Here is a 15881-nt window from a genome sequence, read left to right as displayed (position 1 = left end):
TTATTTCCAAGACAACACATCGGTGACAGGCTTAGCTACTGAGCTAACGTGCTAGCATCGTTCTCAAATGAAGATAGAAACAAAATAAATAAACCCCTGACTGGAAGGATAGACAGAAGAGCAAAAATACTATTAAACCATGTACATGTAACTACACGGTTAAAAATTCTCAGCCTGGTAAGGCTTAACAATGCTGTTGCTAACGACGCCAAGGCTAATTTAGCAACTTAGCAGCCGGAACTCACAGAACTATGATAAAACATTAGCGCTCCACCTACGCCAGCCAGCCCTCATCTTCCCATCAACAGCCGTGCTCACCTGCGTTCCAGCGATCAACGGCGCGACGAAGGACTTCATCCGTGGGTTTGGCGGCAAGCATCAGCTAGGCGTCTTCTATCAGGGTAAGTAGTCCTTGTTGTGTTGCTGTAAGTATTGTACTTAGCCGCTAAGACACCGATCGATCCCACCTACAACGTTCTTCTTTGCAGCCTCCATTGTTCGATAAAACAAATTGCAAAAAGATTCACCAACACAGATGTCCAGAATACTGTGGAATTTTGTCGAAGAAAACAGAGCTTTGTGTATTGTGTCCAATAGGGCCCAAACATTTCCGTGCATTTTATGACGTCACGCGCATAAATCATATCCAAAGGAGATTTTCAACCAGAAGTGTGGCGGGAATTTTAAAATTGCACTTTATAAGTTAACCCGGCCGTATTGGCATGTGTTTCAATGTTAAGATTTCATCATTGATATATAAACTATCAGACTGCGTGGTCGGTACTAGTGGGTTTCAGTAGGCCTTTAACTCAATGCGGAATTTAACTGGAAGCCAATGAAGACTGGATAAGATGGGGGTGGTATGGGCTGTTCTGGGTGCACCGGTCAAAAGTCTGGCAGCCGTCTGAAGTCTCTTTAGCGTCGACTTGTTGAAAAGGGTGAAGAGAGAATTGCAATATTCAATGCGAGACGAAATTAACGCGTGAATGATCATTTCGAGATCCAATTTTGACAACAAATTTCTCACTTTAGAAATATTTCTGAGATGACAAAAACAGTTTTTGATCAGTTGACGACAGTGACCTTCCAAAGACATTGACTGATCAAACACAACCCCAAGCTTTCTGAGGCTGCTTTTAACAGATGCACCCAGAGCACTAAGGGAGTTCTTCATCAGGGGGATATTTCTATCGGGGGAAATTATCAGAGTTTCCGTTTTGTTTGAATTTATCTTGAGGAAATTTGAGGACAACCAGTTTTTAATAGAGGATACGCACTCCAATAACTCAGATAAAAAGTGAAACTCTGATTCAATGAAGGAGAATAACTGTTGAATATCTGCATAGAAATTATCAACCTCCCAAGTGGCATCAGATACAACACAAATAAAACAGGCCCCAGAACAGAACCCTGGGCCACACCACATGACAGGTTGGACACATTGGACATTACATCATTAAGAGCAACATTAAAAGTTCTCCCAAATATACAGTATATAAGAAGTAAACCACCTGAGAACAGCACCAGAAAACCTCGTCTCAGATTTGAGGCGATCTATCAGTATACTGTGATCCACAGTATCAAAGGCAGGTGTCAAATCAAGTAAAACCAAAACTGTGTAGCAACCAGAGTCAGCGGCCATCATCACGCCACTGGAAACTTTCAAAAAAGCAGTTTTGGTGGAGTGAAATAACCTAAAGCCAGATTGGTATTTATTGTAAAAATCATGTTGTTCCAAAAAGTAGGTTAGCTACTTAGCTACCACTTTTTCAATGATTTTTGACATAAAAGGAAGTTTTGATTTGGGCCAGTAATTTATAGGCTCCACCGGGTCAAGATTAGGTTTTTTAAGGATGGGATTCACCACAGCATGTTTAAAAAAGCTGGTGATCGAGCCAGACTGAAGGGAAAGGTTGATCAATTTTACCACCCAAGGACCAACAACATCAAAAACATTTAAGAACAGTAGAGTATGAACAATGTCCACAGGGATCGACGTGGGTTTCATTTTGCCCACTAAAACCTGAACATCCTGTAGGCTGACAGGAGTAAAGGAAGACCATGATGAGCACACAGAGGCTGGTGTAGTGCACAAACTATCAAAGCTTGGCCCTTATGTCTTGCAGCTTGTTCACAAAAAAGTTCAAAAATCTATTAGTCATCCTGTGTGTACACAGGCACCTCAGGAGATGGAGGTACAACAAGATTGTCAATAGTGTCAAATAAGACTTAAGGGTGTTTCTTATTATGCAAAACAAGATTTGAAAAGAAAGCTGAGCGAGCATGTTTCATCATTTCATTTAGCTCCATTATCATTTCTTTAAAACGGAGTCAATGAACCTCTAATTTTGTGGCTTTCCACAAACATTCTTCTTTCCGACAGCTTCTCCTAAAGCTGGAAATGGCTTCATTCAACCATGCACTAAGTTTTTTATAAGAGAGCCTATAGTGTTTTTAGCTGGTGCTCCTGTGTAAAAAACAGTCCAACAATGATGATTGAAGTTAGTCATAAATGTATGAACATCATCACAGCTCGTAAAAGTTGCTGGGTCAAAAAGAACCGAAAACACGCTGATTGCAGTCATTTAAAATGCGTGTCTGTTTGTTCACTTTGGAAGGAGACTGAGTCAGTGAGAACGACAGATTAAAAACAATACAATAGTGGTCGTTTATTTGAAGGTCTTCAATACTTAATTGGTAAATTTTTACTCCAAATGAAAAGACCAGATCTAAAGTATGACCTTTTGAGTGAGTAGGACCCGACACATGCTGTAAAAAATGGAATGAGTCCATAAGAGATACCAGCTCGGCTACCAAGGGACAAGAGGAGTTATCAACATGGAGATTGAAATAACCAATAATTAATACACTCTCCAGCTTAACAATAGATGACATAAAATCAGTAAATATGTCTAAAAATAGACGAGCAGGACCAGGCGATCTGTAGATTAAAAGGCCTACTGAAATGAAATGTTCTTATTTAAACGGGGATAGCAGATCCATTCTATGTGTCATACTTGATCATTTTGCGATATTGCCATATTTTTGCTGAAAGGATTTAGTAGAGAACATCGACGATAGAGTTTGCAACTTTTGGTCGCTGATAAAAAAAGCCTTGCCTGTACCGGAAGTAGCGTGACATCGCAGGTTGAAGGGCTCCTCGTATTTCCCCACTGTTTACACCAGCAGCGAGAGCGATTTGGACCAAGAAAGCGACGATTACCCCATTAATTTGAGCGAGGATGAAAGATTTGTGGATGAGGTACGTGAGAGTGAAGGATTAGAGTGCAGTGCAGAACGTATCTTTTTTCGCTCTGACCGTAACTTAGGTACAAGGGCTCATTGGATTCCACACTTTCTCCTTTTTCTATTGTGTATCACGGATTTGTATTTTAAACCACCTCGGCTACTATATCCTCTTGAAAATGAGAGTCGAGAACGCGAAATGGACATTCACAGTGACTTTTATCTCCACGACAATACATCGGTGAAGCACTTTAGCTACGGAGCTAACGTGATAGCATCGTGCTTAAATGCAGATAGAAACAAAAGAAATAAGCCCCTGACTGGAAGGATAGACAGAAGATCAACAATACTACCAAACTCTGGACCTGTAACCACACGGTTAATGCTGTACCGCCGGACGAAGCCTAGCAATGCTGTTGCTAACGGCGCCATTGAAACTAACTTAGCTACGGGACCTCGACAGAGCTATGCTAAAAACATTAGCTATCCACCTACGCCAGCCCTCATCTGCTCATCAACACCCGTGCTCACCTGCGTTCCAGCGATCGACGGCGCGACGGACTTCACCCGATCATCGATGCGGTCGGCAGCTAGCGTCGGATAGCGCGTCTGCTTTCCAACTCAAAGTCCTCCTGGTTGTGTTGCTGCAGCCAGCCACTAATACACCGATCCCACCTACAGCTTTCTTCTTTGCAGTCTCCATTGTTCATTAAACAAATTGCAAAGGATTCACCAACACAGATGTCCAGAATACTGTGGAATTTTGCGATGAAAACAGAGCTGTGTGTCCAAATACTTCCGCTTCAACCATTGACGTCACGCGCAAACGTCATCATACCTAGACGTTTTCAACCGGAAGTTTACCGGGAAATTTAAAATTGCACTTTATAAGTTAACCCAGCCGTATTGGCATGTGTTGCAATGTTAAGATTTCATCATTGATATATAAACTATCAGACTGTGTGGTCGGTAGTAGTGGGTTTCAGTAGGCCTTTAAAACACAGTAAAAAAGAGTGTTTGTTTCCAACCTTGCACGTCTGAAGCTTGAATGAGTTGCACGGGTTTGTGTTCATCAGTCTGCAGCAGAAAGAGTCCCAATAAACAAAGGCCAAGCCGAGTAAGCAGAGGCGTCCCAAACACATGACAGCCCGGAGGACACAGCTCCTTAAGAAAAAATAACTCGTTCTCCCGCTGCAGATTTTCCGTGAGGCACATAAAATCCAACTTGCGGGACACGAATAAGTCATTCAGGAGATGTGTTTTGCTAGCTATCGACCTAAAATTTTTCAGACACAAGTGTAGAGTTGTTTCCTCGCTAGCTGGTGGAGAGTTGCGACACAGCGGCCGGAGGCATCCGTGGTCCACATCGTGATGTCGGGGAAGGCGTCGGGGAAGGCGTCCGTGCAGCGACGCTGCCAGCGGTAGATGACGGAGGCAGGTGGCCAGACGCGCAGGTGTCACGGGCTGGATCCAACGCAGTCCGTGTGATTCCGGGTATCCGGGTGAAAAGAGGACAGGAGCAGTCCCAGAGTGAGACTTACAGTACGCCTTGATTTTCGCCAGAAGACCTCTGCGTCTCCCCCGCTTTTTGGCGTGCTTCCTCCGCAGGACAGGTGAGCGTAGCAGGTAGGCAGGTACAGAGGCTAGGTGGGAAGGCATTTTAGATGCCTGATGCCCAAATTTAATAAGTAGCTCGCCTGCTGAAAAAGTGAGGGCACTCATTTTGCATTATTTTGTGTTAAAAAAGAATATTGTTGACACTCCAAAAAAATAATAATCCCAGTTTTCCAAGAATTCTATATTGTGTGTGACAGTTTGGTGACCACGGATCAGACTCCACGAATGAGGCGCTCGCTGTCCCAAGTCGGGACCCAGGATGGACCACTCCTCTTTGCATCAGGTGGTGACCTCTTTGCGCTGCTGACTTGTCTCCATTCAAGATGATCCCCTGCTGCCCTCCCAATGGACTGGACTTTCACATTAAGCCTGGACCCGGGGTGACCACTCCTTATGCATCAGTCGGTGACGTCTCTGCGCCCCGACGTGTCTACATGCTAGAGCAGGGGTGTCTAACTCAAATACAGAGTGGGCCAAAATTTAAAACTGAACAAAGCCGCGGGCCAAGGTTGAACAAATTAACCTTTTAATAGGGACCCAAACAAGTTTTGCATTAAATATTGAACAAGCAAGGCTTATATAACTTAATAGTGACATGCAAAATCGAGTTTCAAATAATAATAATAATAATTAAAAAATGTCAATGGCATATCAAATACAATTTAAATAAAAATGTAATGCCTCTTTTCTCTTTGCAGCCTTCTGAGGTAAATATCAACATTAACTTTTTCCACAGGCTAATAAATTAGAAAATAAAATAACAATGAATAAACCAACCATTCAGGACTTTAAACTGCTCAGTTTGCAACACACTGATCTAATCTGATGTGCCCAAGCCAGATACCCGCCATCTTTTCTTGGATGCTAGTTCAATAATGTCGGGGCTCAGGCTTTGAGTTGAGGCATCTTTCATTATCGAACTAAGGTGTTCATCAGTCATTATATCTCGTCAACCCGGACCACAGTCTTGGGGGCGTGCTTTAAAGGCATTGCGTTTATCGTCCTCCACGAGCTGTCGTCACGTCTGCTTTTCATCCATTTCAACAATGTGCCGGCCCAATCACAAAATATGTGCGACTTTAGCACGCACACGCAAATGCAATGCATACTTGGCCAACAGCGATACAGGTTACACTGACGGTGACCGTATAAATAACTTAGACACTGTTAGAAATATGCGCCACACTGTGAATCCACACCAAACAAGAATGACAAACACATTTCGGGAGACCATCCACACCGTAACACAACATAACAAATACCCAGAATCCCATGCAGCCCTAACTCTTCCGGGCTGCAATATACACCCCCGCTACCACCAAACCCCCTCCCTCCGTGCGTCGGTTGAGGTGAACGGGGTTGGGGGCGGGGGTGTATATTGCAGCCCAGAAGAGTTAGGGCTGCATGGGATTCTGGGTATTTGTTTTGTTGTGTTACAATGCTGATGTTCTCCCGAAATGTGTTTGTCATTCTTGTTTGGTGTGGATTCACAGTGTGGCGCATATTTCTAACAGTGTTAAAGTTATTTATACGAGCACCGTCAGTGTAACCTGTATCGCTGTTGGCCAAGTATGCTTTGCATTCACATGTGTGTGCGTGCTGAAGCAGCACATATTGTGTGACTAGGCCAGCATTCGCTGGACTGGATGAAAAGCGGGACGTGATGATTTTTGGGAGGGTCACCGAAATTTGAGAGTGATTAAGGACTATATAAATAAACTTTGATTGATTAATGATTCACTATTTAAGACGCACAATTACACTGAGTAAGACTGTAGCAACATTGGATATGATTTACTATTTTGCTCAAAAGGGTTCATTATGTCTTCTTGTTCATATACTTTTCAAATTTGCTTCGGTATATTAGACGGAATTTATTAGCGTTATTTACTATTGTTTGCGATTTGTGTCTGGAATTTGCTCCTAAAGTTCTGAAAATTTAAACCATGAACATCATGCACAATTGGTATTGCTTTCTTGCTTCAAATTTCAAATTTTTCTCAGTCATTTGTACTGATTGCTCCTCCTAGTTCATTTGTTCTGTTCCCTCTATTTAGAGCAGAGCAGGGAGATGTACCCGCATCCGCCTCTGAGGTAGAAGTGTTCAAAAGCACAGCGTCAGCAGCAGGAAGACGCCAGAATGTTTCTCTTCTTACCTTCCATATTTCTAGTTAACGTGCCACAACTGTGAGCGTTGTGTCCTGTTCTTGTTCTTCTTCAGTTTCTTCTTTCAAGGTCTGGTAGTTAAGTAACTATTTTCCATTCATTTGTTTTTTTTCACTAATCCGTGTGTGGGTCATGGGGTAAGCAGTCTCAAGAGGGAAACCTAGCTGTCCATGTGGGGTCGAGACAAAACCCTAGTCCTAGTCCAGAGGTGTCAAAGTCGTTTTAGCTCAGATGGAAGAAAATCTGTGCATACTATTTAGGAATCATGGCATTAAAATTTAAAAATAAAGACAACTTCAGATTGTTTTCTTTGTCTTACTTTGGCCAACAATAGAACAAACACATTCTGAAAATATTACAATAAAAATATAGAAAAAAATACCGGCAACAGTAAAGTTTAGATACATGAAGGAAAGAAGAAGGTGAATGAATGTTTATAACTCAATAAATGTACATATGCATAAAACATTTTTTAATGAATAAAGTAACATTTATGACAACCTTTTTCCAAAAAAAAATATAAAATGTGAGAAATAACAGGATAATGCATACATTTTCATTTGTTTTCAAAACGGTTACAAAAAAGTGGACCAACATTTTTTTACTGTGGGACCCCATTTTTATGACTTGACCGCATTTTGAAAATTCCTAGCGCCAACACTGATGGAGTATTAGTGCGTGCAAAACAGCAGCAGGCGGCTGTGGCCTGTGGGCCGGTTCTAATACTAATCATATATCATCCTGGGGGCCATAGATAATTCATTTGCGGGTCGGATCTGGCCCGCAGGCCTTGACTTTGACACCACTGTCTAGTCAAAGTCTTCCCCCCGGTTGGGCATGTGTGACTGTAGGTGAGGATATGAATGTATACAGCGCACACATTAATGCACAAGCTGCACCAATCCGCCTGTCAATCTCAGACTCCAGCCTTCCGTCACTCATGAAGAAGACCTCAAGACTCCCTCCTTCAAGCGAGATGTCACTTTCAGCCTGGAGGGTGCAATCCACCCGTATCTAATGGAGAAACCAAGTTTCCCAACTGATTCTTTGTCTTTTCTGGCATTTACGTTGCTAAGTTTCTGTTGCATGTTTGTCTTTAGATGTGACTTTTGCGGTGATTCATGTTTGGCTATTTCCTGTCACTGTCATTATATAGTGTGAGTATATGATTTTTGTAAAGTTATTTTTGCTTTAAAATTTGAAAAGGGCTACAAAAACAAAGGTTTTAAATAGAGATGGGCAATATTTTCCTTTAACTGAACATCGATCTTTACTGTGTCTCAGTGGTTACATGGCTCAAAATTGTAATCACGTGAAAGATTCCTTCAAAAGAGATACACGCTCAGGGAGAGACAATTGCATTTCCAGATTATTTGTTGCACCAGGAGGCTTTGTGTCTTGCCAGGACAAATATGAGACGAAGCTGCAACAAACGTGTTGTCTATCCAGAGTGCGAAGCCGCTTCATTGTTTACAAACTCAGGAAGTACATCTCTGAATAAAGGAATGATTTTAGTGGAAAAACCCAAATAATTTAAATGGGAGCTAGTATTAGTTTTTGCTTTTGTTTAGTTATTGTGCCCTAGCCACTTTAGTTTTTTTCAAAGAAATGTATTTAGCATTCAAAACCACATATACATCATCGGATTTACAACAATATTAGCAAATTCCAAATTCAGTAGTATAAACTTATAAAAATGTGTTATTCTGTTTACTTTACCATATTTTCCGGACTATAAAATAATTTTTTCCCCTCAAAACTCGACAGTGCGCCTTATAACCGGTGCGCCTAATGTAAGGAATACGTTTGGTTGAGCTTACCCACCTCGAAGCAATTTTATTTGGTACATGGTGTAATGATAAGTGTGACCAGTAGATAGCAGTCAAACATAAGAGATAAGTGTAGGCTGCACCGTTTGATGTGCTTCAACATACGAGTATTATTATGGTGTGTGTATAAGGTAAGACATATCATCTGGCGTTTTGTTTCGCAATATTATGCAAAAGTCACTTTTCTTTTCTTCTAGTACCTGCTGATCTGTATTTGGGATCTGCATAACTGCTGAACAATTGTGTGCGTCCGCCTTTGTAGTCTGTGACGACGGCGTAGTTGATAAGCTTCTTCTTTTTCTCTATCTTCTTGTTATGTGGAATTCATCCTCCGCTGTTGCCCTTTCTAATATAAAGTAGTGTAAAGTTCTTACTTATATCTGTCAGTAAACTCACCATGAAAACGCTAAAACATACCGGTGTAGTGAGTTTACATTATTCACCCAAGGAACTTTAGTTATTAGAGTTCCGGTCGGACGGTTTTTAACGGGACACATTTCCGGTGTTGTTGTTTCCGGATGAGGAGGTGCTGCTCAGTTATTGATTTAAGTAAAGTCTGAATGTCATTAAAACAGTTAGCTCCATCTTTTAACACTTCTTCCACTCCCGTCCTTGCACGCTACACCGCTACAACAAAGATGACGGGGAGAAGACGCTGCCGAAGGTGAGCCTAGTAAATAAGACCACCCACAAAACGGCGCATCCGGAAGCGACTGTCAGAAAGCAGCTCGAAGATGATCTGTAAAACATACTTTATGCAACATTTTGAACAAAGAACCACCTTTACATGTTATGTAGACCACAAGGAAGTGTTTTCAATTTAGAAAAAAAAAAAAATTAATATGACTCCTTTAATGCGGGCTATAACCCGGTGCGACTTATATATGAAAAAAGATCAAAAATAGACCACTCATCAGCAGTGCGCCTTATAATCCGCTGCGCCTTATGGTCCGGAAAATACGGTACAGTTTTAGTTGTACAATCTGTTTTTTAAATATCTGATCCGGACTCAAAATGGGATCAAATTGGATGCCACAAATGTTGATCGGGACATCCTTAGTTTTAAAAAGTGTAAAAGAGGGCCACTGAATTTATTTGAAAAAAAAAGTAATATGTTTAATTTTAAGCAACCTGCCCCTCACAGCACATATGTTGCTGGATGCCTACACTTTAGCTCCAGGGAACCCCAGCGGGAGTAAACACAGGAACTGAAGTGCTTGTTAACCAAAAATAGAGAGAACAAACTAATCTGACTGATAAAGTGGACAATGTATTGACTTGTATTAATGTCTCGGAGAGTATGGTACATTAGAGACCGACAGACTGCAGATTTTAATTACAGTGTATAACAATTACACCTTTAATGAGCCATCCAGACTGAGGAAAAATAATGACAACCTGTCAAATGAATGACTGCAGTATAATTATATTAAATCCAACGGTGGCTTTGGCAAATTCCTAGTTCAGCTTTAGCAAAAACGTGAAGTAATACTTGTCAAAAGGAATATAAAGAGAGAGTAAACTGAACTGTTGAACAAATAAACCCATTTGTGTTTCAATAAATCAATAGATATACTGTACCACACAGCAAGTGTAACAAATAAAATACAGGAATAATGTTTTTTGTAAAATAGTATTAATTGATGTAAAAGACCTGTTGTGTTGCATATATGTTACATGTAAAATATATTCTTAACTTGACATGTTAGTGTAGTAAAAAGGGTAGACTCAAACAAAAACATATTGATGAAAAATCATTGGAACAATGACATGTACTGAGTGTCTTAGCATGTTTGCTATTGTGACAAATACATCACTTTAGACTTTCCATATCAATTTAAAGGCTAAAAGCCTTATAAGGCTTTTAGCCTTATGTATATATATATATATATATATATATATATATATATATATATATATATATATATATATATATATATATATATATATATATATATATTATATATATATATATATATATATATATATATATATATATATATATATATATATATACTGTATATTATATAGCCAGCCTGTTTTCTACGTATTTATTGAAAAACATAGTAAGAACAGTTGGATTGTAATATGTGACAGTATTAAAATTGTTACATGGATTTAAAATGAACTTTACTTGTAAAAAATAAGCTTTTGGAAATGAGGTTGCTTACATGACACATTTAGGGGAATATCTTGGGATAGTCACATGACTGTCATGAGACAACCACTCCTAAATGTTTTCTATACTCACTTATGAACTTGATGAATTCAAGTCAGGTCTAAAACTGTAAATATTTAATATTTATTATCTGTCACAATGGATTCTTATAGGAAAAATATTAGAAAATGAACCACCATTACAAGATCAGTATGTTGCGCAGAAGGTTAAAACTATACGGCACGCACCTGGGAGAACCCGCAGCTCGACGTCTGTCCCGGTCCGTGTGCTACCGGGGTTGTCAGCCAAGCAACGATATGTGGCTGAGTCCGGGGGCTGGACACGGCTGATCTGCAGGCAGCCAGACGGCAGCACCGCCAGGCGAGAGGTGGGATCAAAAGTCAGCGGCAAATCGTCTCGATTTTTCTGCCAGCGTATGACGGGCGTCGGTTCTCCTAAGACCTCACAACGGAGCAACGCTGTATCACCAAGATAGGATGAGACGGACTCTGTGGGGACGACTACCCTTAGTGGACCTGAAGGTGACAAGATGGAAAAAGATGAAATATATTACAAACATTTTTTTATAGAAACAAAAAGAACAGGGCGTCACACACAGTCCACAGTACACAGGATTTCTCTCCACTACAGAATAAAGAAAGAAATAATGCACACTCATATTATGCCACAGCGGCACACAAGATGTCCACACAGACACGCAGCGGAGTTTTTGACCCGTGCGTAAACTCACAAGACCAGGAAACCCCGTAATAACTGTCGCTAGCATTAAAGGCCTACTGAAACCCACTACTACCGACCACGCAGTCTGATAGTTTATATATCAATGATGAAATCTTAACATTATAACACATGCCAATACGGCCGGGTTAACTTATAAAGTGACATTTTAAATTTGCCGCTAAACTTCCGGTTCGAAACGCCTCTGAGGATGACGTATGCGCGTGACGTAGCCCGGCGAACACGGGTATGCCTTCCACATTGAAGCCAATACGAAAAAGCTCTGTTTTCATTTCATAATTCCACAGTATTCTGGACATCTGTGTTCGTGAATCTGTTTCAATCATGTTCATTGCATTATGGAGAAGGAAGGTGAGCAAGCAAAGAAGAAAGTTGTTGGTGCGAAATGGACGTATTTTTCGAACGTAGTCAGCCACAACAGTACACAGCCGGCGCTTTTTTGTTTACATTCCCGAAAGATGCAGTCAAGATGGAAGAACTCGGATAACAGAGACTCTAACCAGGAGGACTTTTGACTTCGTTACACAGACGCCTGTAGAGAACTGGGACAACACAGACTCTTACCAGGATTACTTTGATTTGGATGACAAAGACGCAGACGTGCTACTGTGAGTATGCAGCTTTGGCTTCTAAACATTTGATCGCTTGACCGTATGTGCGCAACTTTTTTTTGCGTATGTACGTAACTTTTTTTAAATATATAAGCTTTATGAACCTTGGGTTAGGTGAACGGTCTTTTGGGCTGAGTGATTGTGTGTGTTGATCAGGTGTTTGAATTGTATTGGCGTGTTCTATGGAGCTAGGAGCTAGCATAGGAGCTAGGAGCTAGCAGAGGAGCTAGGAGCTAGCGTAACAAACACGCAGGTGTTTTTATGCAGGATTAATTTGTGGCATATTAAATATAAGCCTGGTTGTGTTGTGGCTAATAGAGTATATATATGTCTTGTGTTTATTTACTGTTGTAGTCATTCCCAGCTGAATATCAGGTACCGTGAGTATGCAGCCTTGGCTGCTAAACATTTGAGAGCTTGACCGTATGTGCGCGTCACGTACGTAACTTTTTAAAAATATATAAGCTTTATGAACCTTGGGTTAGGTGAACGGTCTTTTGGGCTGAGTGATTGTGTGTGTTGATCAGGTGTTTGAATTGTATTGGCGTGTTCTATGGAGCTAGGAGCTAGCAGAGGAGCTAGGAGCTAGCGTAACAAACACGCAGGTGTTTTTATGCAGGATTAATTTGTGGCATATTAAATATAAGCCTGGTTGTGTTGTGGCTAATAGAGTATATATATATGTCTTGTGTTTATTTACTGTTGTAGTCATTCCCAGCTGAATATCAGGTACCGTGAGTATGCAGCCTTGGCTGCTAAACATTTGAGAGCTTGACCGTATGTGCGCGTCACGTACGTAACTTTTTAAAAATATATAAGCTTTATGAACCTTGGGTTAGGTGAACGGTCTTTTGGGCTGAGTGATTGTGTGTGTTGATCAGGTGTTTGAATTGTATTGGCGTGTTCTATGGAGCTAGGAGCTAGCAGAGGAGCTAGGAGCTAGCGTAACAAACACGCAGGTGTTTTTATGCAGGATTAATTTGTGGCATATTAAATATAAGCCTGGTTGTGTTGTGGCTAATAGAGTATATATATGTCTTGTGTTTATTTACTGTTGTAGTCATTCCCAGCTGAATATCAGGTCACCCCCGGCTCTCACAGCATCTTCCCTATCTGAATAGCTTCAACTCCCCACTAGTCCTTCACTTGCACTTTACTCATCCACAAATCTTTCATCCTCGCTCAAATTAATGGGGAAATTGTCGCTTTCTCGGTCCGAATCTCTCTCACTTCATGCGGCCATCATTGTAAACAATAGGGAACTTTGCGTATATGTTCAACTGACTACGTCACGCTACTTCCGGTAGGGGCAAGCCTTTTTTTTATCAGATACCAAAAGTTGCAATCTTTATCGTCGTTGTTCTATACTAAATCCTTTCAGCAAAAATATGGCAATATCGCAAAATTATCAAGTATGACACATAGAATAGATCTGCTATCCCCGTTTAAATTAAAAAAAAATCATTTCAGTAGGCCTTTAAGCTAATCCACACATCATTTAACATATAAAAGTCCGGTTTTTACAACAATTTAACAAACAGAAAGATCGGGAATTCAACCCACATGCTTAACAGCACGTCACAAGACAGTGTGCATTCTTATAAAATACTTTAAGAGCGACAACCAAAAAGTTTATAAAAAAATAAAGGGAGAGAGACATAAACATGACTTACCAGCTCTGAGCGTCAGTGCTCACTGAAGCTGGTCACACAGGTGCGACGCCAAATTACCCCCCAGGGAAACAAAAAGGTATGTAACGGAAAATAATAGAGTGGAACCTATTTACAATAAGAGACGCTTTTGGGGAAGTTCACAACAGAAAATGATGTGAATAAATGACCTAAAATAAAATAAAATTTGGCTCGACTATTTATTGTTGCGGCTGGCTAAGGGATGTTAGCCAATGGCTTTGGCTGGGGGGCGGGACTTCCGGGGAAGTTAGGGAAGTGACATTGTTGATAGGAAGTGACATTGTTGATAGGAAGTAGGGGGTTCGAGTTTTGCCGGGAAAGGGAATAGACGCACATTGGAGCTGTTGTGTGACTTAAATACATCTTGTGCAATAAATACAAGACAAACGAAGAAGTCTATGAGCCTACATTCCTGAGATTATTACAATATATATATATATATATATATATATATATATATATATATATATATATATATATATATATATATATATATATATATATATATATATATATCCATCCATCCATTTTTTACCGCTTGTCCCTTTATATATATATATATATATATACACATGTATATGTACAAATGATATCCATGCGTTCGTTACATCTCGTCTCGATTACTGTAACGTTTTATTTTCGGGCCTCCCTATGTCTAGCATTAAAAGATTACAGATGGTACAAAATGCGGCTGCTAGACTTTTGACAAAAACAAGAAAGTTTGATCATATTACGCCTATACTGGCTGGCTCACTTGCACTGGCTTCCTGTGCACCTAAGATGCGACTTTAAGGTTTTACTACTTACGTATAAAATACTACACGGTCAAGCTCCTGCCTATCTTGCCAATTGTATTGTACCATATGTCCCGGCAAGAAATCTGCGTTCAAAGAACTCCGGCTTATTAGTGATTCCCAGAGCCCAAAAAAAGTCTGCGGGCTATAGAGCGTTTTCTATTCGGGCTCCAATACTATGGAATGCCCTCCCGGTAAAAGTTAGAGATGCTACCTCAGTAGAAGCATTTAAGTCTCATCTTAAAACTCATTTGTATACTCTAGCCTTTAAATAGACTCCCTTTTTAGACCAGTTGATCTGCCGTTTCTTTTCTTTTCTTTTCTACTCTGCTCCCAACCCGGGGTGGACCGCTAGCCTGTGCATCGGATGGGGACATCTCTACGCTGCTGACCCGTCTCCGCTCGGGATGGTTCCTGCTGGCCCCACCATAGACTGGACTTTCGCTGATGTGTTGGACTTTCACAATATTATGTCAGACCCACTCGACATCCATTGCTTTCGGTCTCCCCTAGAGAGGGGGGGGGGGGTGGGTGGGTTAACATATGCGGTCCTCTCCAAGGTTTCTCATAGTCATTCACATTGACGTCCCACTGGGGTGAGTTTTCCTTGCCCGTATGTGGGCTCTGTACCCAAGAATGTCGTTGTGGCTTGTACAGCCCTTTGAGACACTTGTGATTTAGGGCTATATAAATAAACATTGATTGATTGATTGATTGATATATGAATATATATGTATACGGTATGTGTGTGTATATATATATATATTTATATATGTATATATATGTATATGTATATGTGTGTGTATATATATATATATATATATATATATATATATATATATATATATATATATATATATATATATATATATATATATATATATATATATATATATATATATATATATATATATATATACGGCAGCATGGGGCCACAGTGGTTAGTGCTCGTGCCTCTCAAAAAGAAGGTCCTGGGTTCCATTCCCGGGTTCCGGGTCTTTCTGTGTGGA

General features: G+C 40.4%; 1 protein-coding gene across 1 annotated transcript in view; it reads right to left on the bottom strand.

Annotated features, from left to right (window-relative positions):
- dcc (DCC netrin 1 receptor) overlaps nt 1–15881 on the bottom strand; it is a 563221-nt gene that overhangs the window by 506964 nt on the left and 40376 nt on the right. Inside the window, exon 2 of the mRNA XM_062031404.1 lies at nt 11265–11552. Coding sequence (XP_061887388.1) covers nt 11265–11552 — 288 coding nt within the window. The remainder of the gene's footprint in view (nt 1–11264; nt 11553–15881) is intronic.

The sequence above is a fragment of the Entelurus aequoreus genome, linkage group LG21 (assembly GCF_033978785.1).
Source record: "Entelurus aequoreus isolate RoL-2023_Sb linkage group LG21, RoL_Eaeq_v1.1, whole genome shotgun sequence".
Lineage (NCBI taxonomy): Eukaryota > Metazoa > Chordata > Actinopteri > Syngnathiformes > Syngnathidae > Entelurus > Entelurus aequoreus.
Note: the sequence above shows the minus strand (reverse complement) of the source record. Positions and strands in the feature narration are given on the sequence as shown.